This window comes from Echinops telfairi, unplaced genomic scaffold (genome assembly GCF_000313985.2).
Source record: "Echinops telfairi isolate 266 unplaced genomic scaffold, ASM31398v2 ScPeMD7_1;HRSCAF=3_0, whole genome shotgun sequence".
Taxonomy (NCBI): Eukaryota; Metazoa; Chordata; class Mammalia; order Afrosoricida; family Tenrecidae; genus Echinops; species Echinops telfairi.
Genome location: NW_022103896.1, coordinates 69,137,324 through 69,145,230, shown reverse-complemented (window position 1 = coordinate 69,145,230; position 7,907 = coordinate 69,137,324). Strand labels below are relative to the sequence as shown.

General features: G+C 36.4%; 1 protein-coding gene across 1 annotated transcript in view; it reads left to right on the top strand.

Moving 5' to 3' along the window:
• XKR9 (XK related 9) overlaps positions 1-4,001 on the top strand; it is a 16,227-nt gene extending 12,226 nt beyond the window's left edge. The window contains exon 3 of the mRNA XM_004697522.2: positions 3,180-4,001. Coding sequence (XP_004697579.1) covers positions 3,180-3,808 — 629 coding nt within the window. The 3' untranslated portion in view covers positions 3,809-4,001. The remainder of the gene's footprint in view (positions 1-3,179) is intronic.
• Positions 4,002-7,907: the final 3,906 nt, after the last annotated feature.

Below are 7,907 nucleotides of genomic sequence, written 5' to 3'. Positions count from 1 at the left end.
GCTTTGTTGTTTCTCAGTTAGATGGCCCCTTGTTTATCTTCCAGCATGCGGGACCCCAGATTCTGTGTAATTTGACAGCTTGGCACCATCAGCTTTCTTCACCACATTTCCTTATGTACCTGCTTTGTCTTCAGCATTCGTGTCGGTGCACAAGAAAATGTGGTGAAGAAAGCGGATGGCTACCAAAAGATGTAGCACCTGAAGTCACTGAAGACAATGGGTGCACAAGCAAGTGTGGTGAAGAAAGCTGATGGTTCCCAGCTACCAAAAGATATAGCACCTGAAGCCTTAAAGACCTGAAGATAAACAAGCAGCCATCTAGCTGAGAGACAACAAAACCCACACCGAAGAAGCACACCAGCCTGGCCCTACTCGATCGCTGAGGACAAAGAGGGTACATTAGCAAAAGTGGTGAAGAAAGCAGATGGTGCCCAGCTATCAAATGATACAACATCTGGGGTCTTAAAGGCTTGAAGAAAAACAGGCAGCCATCTAGCTAAGAAACAACAAAACCCACAAGGAAGAAGCACACCAGCATGTTGTAATTTTGAGGGAACCTACCAAAGAATGAAAACCGAGTAGTATCACTGAAGGATGTAGATTGATTATGGATTAAAATGGTGAATAAAAATGGCTAGCTTCAAGCGACATCTTTAGAACATTGCAGAAAATAAAAAATGAAGATAAATTCTAGGAGATGCAAGAGAGCAACAAAGGTTGCTTACAAAGGAAAGAAAGAATGACATTGGAATTCTTAATCATAGCACCCAAAATTAGAATATAATAAAACAATGATTTCAAATTTCAACATTCAAAAACTGAGTTTTATTTCTAGCAAAACTGTACATCAATTATAAATATAGAATAAAGACATTTTGAGACATATGTGGTCTAATAAAATTAGATTCTGTGCAACTTTTTTCAGTAATACTTAAAGCAGAAGAGAACAAGAAAGAAAATTGGATCAGAAAACATAAAAGCAACATAAAGAGAAGTGAAAGGAAGTTCTAGGATGACAGGGAGCCAGGGGCAACATGGTTTTCTCCTACAAGAAGTTATAATGACTTCCATATTAGTTTTAGTTATTTGAAGACTTGTTAAGAAAAAGCCAAAGATAAAGCAAAAAACCCCAAACAAATAAAAGAGCCAAACAGTTGCCATCAGTCAATTCTGATATATGATAACCCCATATGTTAGAGTAGAAAAGTATTCAATGCCTTAATTTTTCCAGATGTAGATTGCCAGTCCTTTATTCCAAGGCCTCTCTGGAGAGACTTGAACTGCCAGTCTTTTCATTAGCACATGAGCACTTCAACATTTGCATCACCCAAGGATATCAAGAAATAGTAAAAGGCTTATGAAAAACTGAGAAAGTAAAGAAATACAGTAATTCTGGACTCTAGACTTTATAAGAAAGGAAATATAATCAGACTGTAGTACGTGGATGAGCAGTTTAAAACAAAACAAAATAGAAAGCATCAAAAACTATACTCACCTCAAAATAATATTGAGTTTTACCAAAAATTGTGGTATTTCTCTTTTGGGCAAATGATAGCGGAGTGAAACAGAAGTAGATATTTGTGTGTCTGTGTGCATGCCAAATTTTCCTCTTCCATATTAGGAAATTAATAGACACTGTGAATCAGGTAAATTAAAAAGTAGCAGAGAATATATTCTAGAAATATTGTAGTAAATTTTAGAAAAGACCTCAGAAGAATTGAAAGTGATTTCTACTGGAGTGTGTGATCACTGTTAGACTACCCAATGCAAGGTAGGCATGGGCTTATTTGTGCTTGCTTATTAATCTGTACTGTTCACTACAAACCCACGCTTACCTTGCTTCTTGGGTAATTCACCCCTGAGTGTGACAGAGAGGAAAGAGAGGTTTGTTGTTTTTTCTTAGAAGCTCCATAGTACTTTTGGATTAAAATAAAACCCAAAAACCTACTCTTGTATTTTTCCTCCAAAAAACCCAAAACAGCCAAGAACCTCATTGACATCAAGTCAATGTTGACTCATAGTGACCACCCTGTGGGTTTCAGAGACTGTCCCTGTTTATGAGAGTTGAAAACCTGGTCAGTCTCTTGCAGAACTCCTGGTGGTTTTAAACTGCTAACCATGCAGTCCAATGTGTAACCACTATTCCACCAGGATTCCAGCTTGGTAAAAATTAAAACCAATTATTAAAAGACATTACAGGACAGTTTAGGGGGAAATATTTTAATTAAGCATTTTTGAAAGCAGAAAGACAGGAAAATAGACCCAACTAGCTGAGAGACCTGAGGCGGTATACACAGAATCTGGGGAATGGACCAGCAGTGTTTATAAGTCTTAATAATCTTCATCAATAGATACATTTATCTTCAAGCTACCTTCCATCATATTCTACAGACTTCCAATTAGGCTTATTGAAAATCACAAGCACTTTGTATTCTCTTTAAATATTTTTGTTTTGTTTTTTCCCCAATTTTCTATTATCTTTCATTTTATTTTATTTTTAAGTCTCTTGTTTGAGAGTGGGGATAATGACTTACCTTTCCAAGCATAATGAACTCAGTAATGAGGAAAAATGGGTTAAATATGCCAATGTTATAGACGTCTATACTTTTGAGAACTCATTTCTCATCTTCAAGATGTGGGAAAATGAGTTTGCGGATACCTCATATTTAGGTTAAATGTTCTGTTTAACACCTCTCCTTTATATTTTGTGATGTTGTCTCTTAGTGAATCAGGTGTAGGTTACAAGCCAAAGTAAAAAATATAGGAAATGCTAGGACTAAGGATATAGTCGCATACTTACCGCAGTAAATTGGTTTCCATTATATCAGTTATCCAATGAGTATTTGTCCAATGAACTTATTCAAAATCATTGTAGAGCAGTTTAATATAGTGGTCAAATACCTCAACTTTGGAATCAGGTTGATTTAGGTTCGAATCCTAGTATACTGCTAGCTGTGAGACTTGGGGTCAAGTAATATATCTTTTTCAAGTCTCAGTTACCTCATAAGTATTATGGGACTATTAATATCTGCCTCAAAGAGTTAAGTTTGATGAGTCTATAAAGTGTTTTATGTGTGCTTGCGGTTGTAGGTTTATAGACAATGCCATGTAGAGCATGCAGTACATGTAACATTACTATTATTCCTATAATGACACATTGTTTATATTTTGTTTTCTAGGTGCAGCCATTGGGGCCTCTATCTTATCTATTACTGTCTCGACTGTTGAATATCAAATAGCTTTAAGAAAATCCTTGCCTGATACAAAGCTTATTGAAGGATTCTATCCCAGACTCACATATCTCTTTTATAAGTTGTTTACATTATCATCTTGGATGCTGAGTGTTGTTCTTTTACTACTCCTAAATGTTAAGATTGCTTTTCTTCTTTTGTCTTGTCTTTGGATTTTAGGTATAGCATGGGCATTTAAAAAGCAGACTAAGTTTTGTTCTTCCGGAGGTATGGAATACTTATACAGGATTGTTGTTGGATTCATTCTGGTCTTTACATTTTTTAATATTATGGGACAGAATACCAAATGCCCAATGTCTTGTTATTATATCCTAAGAGTACTGGCCACATTGTGGATATTTATTATGTTCTGGCTCTGCCCATCTTCTATTTTTAATTCAGATGAATTAATAATTGTCACTATCACGACTGCTCTTACTCTTCTCCTTGGAATTATTTTTCTTATTGTTTATTATGGAATTTTTCACCCAAATAGAAGTGAGGAAAACCAGCCTGATGAAGTTGATGGAAAACTTGTTAAAAAACATTGTAGAATGAGATATTTCCTAATGGAATAACCTATTCTTTTTATAAAATGTTTTTTTTAAAAATTGTGTCTCATTGATTATTAAAGACAAAGTTGTGTGTTTGTTTCATCTATTGTTTTTGCCTTCTCTAATTTGAGAACATTTCTAGTACACTAATTACAAATGTGAGAGATATAGTGTAATAATTTGCATTATTTAAATAAATTTCACATTTGGTTTTGAAGATCTTGGGTGTTCATATGCTTGCCTGTTGTCCTTTAGGGCTGTCACTTTGAGCGTGAATTGGAAGACATAGTCTGGGGCTCATAATTAAAAGACTGGCATAAAGCTCCTCTCCAACGTCTCCATTGTGCCTGATCCCAAATGGAAGTTCCTCTTGTGGAGAACTGAAAATGCAAGAGAAGAGCAGAGTATCCTGTGTGTTTTCCTCTATTGTCTTGATTCAGTGCACACATTTTGAGCTGGGGGATAAGTTGAGTAGAAGAAAAGGGAAAGGAAGGAAAGAGGAAGAAAACAAATTCTTACAGTGTACCTGGTATCCTCCTTTTCTGCCATTCTACCAATTCACTAGCATGAAAGGGAACTAGTATATATTTGAGAAGATTATTTAAAAAATTCATTATTTGCTTATTTTTCAGCTTTTGTGAATGAATGCATAAGAATGCTATTAATTATATTTGTACTAAAATAGTTGTAAGCAAATATTATATTAATAGCAAATATTATATTAATAGGTTGTGTTAGTCTGGGTGGACTGGAGAAACAAATTTCATAGATATTCATGTGTCTTTACAAAAGAGCTTTATATACAAGAGCAATTGAATATTGAGAAAACATCCCAGCCCCGTCCAGATCAAGTTCATAAGTCCTATATTAGCCCATATAGTCAATACCAATCTATAAATTCCTCTTCAGACTTATGAAACACATGGAATGACGCTAAATGCAGGAAGATCACAGGCCAGTGGCAATGGAAGCATCTCAGTGTTGGCAGGGGTATCCACGTGGCTCCTTGAGCTCCTGGCCTCTTTTGTACTTGGCCTCCAAGTATCTTGTCTGCAAGCATGTCTTGCAGGGAGTGAGCGTGTATCTCGCCTTCAGGTAGTTATTTATTTCCTTCCTGCCTCTGAATGAGGTCATCAAGCTGTGACCTGATTGATAGGCTAAGCTCCACCCCTTCACACAAGTCTTAAATGACAAAAGATTATGTAACTACCACCTAGGTTTATGCCTATTACCTTCTAGTGTAGTGGTAATGCTGCGTAAGCTTTAATACAGTACCTCATGTGGTGACTCCCAACCACAAAATTATTTTCATTGCTACTTCATAACTCAGTTTGCTATTGTTATGAATCGGGCAACCCCTGTGAAAGGGTTGTTCAACCCCCAAAGGGGTCGCAACCCACATGTTGAGAACCACTGTTCTAGGGAGATGTTAATTTAGCCCTTGGACAATAGAGAAAGCAATTGGATTTGGCTCAACTCCTGGGAATAATGATGCTTTCCCAACAGAATTCTTTTTCATTCTTCTTGGGTCAACCCTTAATCAATGAGTTCTTAAATAATAAATAAAAACTTGAAATATAAATTTTTCAAATAATAAATGATAATTCAAAGTAAAAAGCTGACATAAGACCAAAACACAGATGACTCCACTGAAAGCTGTGTTCTCTTGCCCCCTGCCCCATACCTGTTGGATGAGTGTGGGCAGCTCAACCTACCAGGGAATCCGCCATGCTGCACCAGCCTTTTGCTTTCCTGCCTTTGGTAAGCATTTTCACACCTTTGCTTACTGTGACAGTCGATGATAAATCTGGTGTTGCCTGTTTGTTTTTTTTTGCTGTTGGTAATTTTGTGCCGTGTCTTTGCCTTGCTTTTTCTGCTCGCTGCCCTACAGTTGGTTCGGTTTCATGTTACAAACAGAAAAGCTATCCAAGACCCGCTGCCCGCCCCACCACACCCCGACTTTATTGCCCCCTTCACATAGCCCCTTCTTAGTCCACAACAAAAGTTACCACAGAAGGTTTCCTTTGTATAGAATATTTATTTTGAAGCTCTATTTTAATAGTATTTATTTTAGAAAGTCTACTATTGTAAGAGTTCTTCTGTTTGAGAAGAAAAAACAAGTTAAAAACAATGTACTGATCTAGAAAATATATGTAAATATATATATTGTTAAATATACAAAAAAGCTGACATAGTCTTATATTTAATATAAAACTGTTTTACAGCTCTTGAGAAGAAGACTGAACTTAAAGGATACAACATATTTAAACACTCAAAGGTATTTAAAGGCAACAAGTAAATATTAAGTACTATGTGCTTAGCATTCTGCTAGGTATAGTTGTGAATTCAAAAACATTTAGAATTCACATCTGTTACTTGAAAAGTTTACATATGAAAACATTTACAGAAACTGATAAACTATTCAGAATGTTTACTATAATGTTTGTAATTTATATTTTGTAGATGAAACAAATATTACATAAAAGAGTGTTTATATAATTGAAAAGCAATCATTTGTTGCCATTTAGTAATTTCAACTCATTGTGACCCCATGTGGGTCAGAGTAGAACTGTATACCGTAGCGTTTTCAAAGTGTGAGATTTCAGAAGCAGGTCTCCAGGCCTTTCTGTACCTCTGAGCAGTTTTGAACTGCCAACCTGTCAGTTGAACAGTTAATCATTTGTGCAACTCTGGGACTCTTTTATATAATTATACCGAGTACATGAAACTCACTATGATGTCTTCTGTGCTATTTTCAGAAGGGTAAGACGCAGCAATTCTGGTTGGAGAGAGGGAACCTGTAGTTAACCTTGAGAACCTGATCCTTCTATATTGAATCCCACTATATATCTACACCCTTCATGTTAAGTGTGTATGGATACACATATGTTTGAGGGGTGAAGGCAGCAAAATAATTTAGGAATAATGGTTTGTAAGATTATTATTAAGCTCATGGCAGCATTTAAGCCAGACTCTTTGAGTCATAAAATTTTCAGTGCCCAAGGAAATTTTACTATTAATCATATATATATATATATATATGTAATTATATACATACTCACCCACACACATATATATCCACACATACATGAGGGGGTATACTCCCCCAAATTGGATTTTTCTTCTATATTTAAATCTTACAAAACAACCTTATCACCATCAAAGGACGCTCCATTACACTTAATACATTGGTCAAATCTGTGATTCCATTCTTGGAAACAGTTTTCAAACTCATCTGTCTGGATGACTGACAGCACCTGCCTCGTTTCTTCTTCACTTATTCTATGTCTTCAAATCACTGTATTTTCATGTCCCTCTTCATTCGTGGAAACAAAAAGAAGTCGCATGGAGCAAGGTCAGGTAAGTAAGGTTCATGGGGCAAGAGAGACATGCTGGATTTTGCCCAAAACTGGCACACTGAGATGGTTGCTTGAGCAGGTGCATTGTCATGGTGGCAAAACCAGTCCACCGTCTGCCACAAATCAGGCCTTTTTGTCGCACTGTTATGCTATCTTCTCAGAATCTCTAAACAAAAACCTTGATTAACAGTCTGACCTGGTGGAAGGAACTCCAAATGCATTTTGAGTCGACATTTTCATGTTTGGGAAGTTGACAGACATCCAGACCGAGGTTTGTCATCAACATTTCACCTTTTTTGAAATGAGAAAACCACTCATATACGTGCATTTTCCCCATAGCACTGTCCTTGTAAGTTGTGTTCAACATCACAACAGTTTCTGCAGTATTTTTCCCTGAGCAGGAAACAAAGTTTTACAACCCCACACTGTTTTCTTAAGTCAGCCATCACAAAAAAACGAGGTTTGTGTGAAACTGCTTTTATTTAAAAAAAAAAAACTGACCAGAGAGAAACTTCCCAGGTGATGCCACTGGGTGCACTAACCCAGGGCAATTTGCTTGATGTTTGCCTAGTGGGAAAAATGTGTACTATGAAAGTTCCGCTCTGCTCTGCGCAATTCAGGGTTTTTTTTGGGGGGTACCTTCATATATATGTATTTATAAGTGGTTTATATAAAAACATAGGTACTGAAAATAAATGGTTGAATGTAGTCTTATGGGTTTAGCTCCTCCACCCTCTCTTCACAATAGCACACTACCTTGCCCC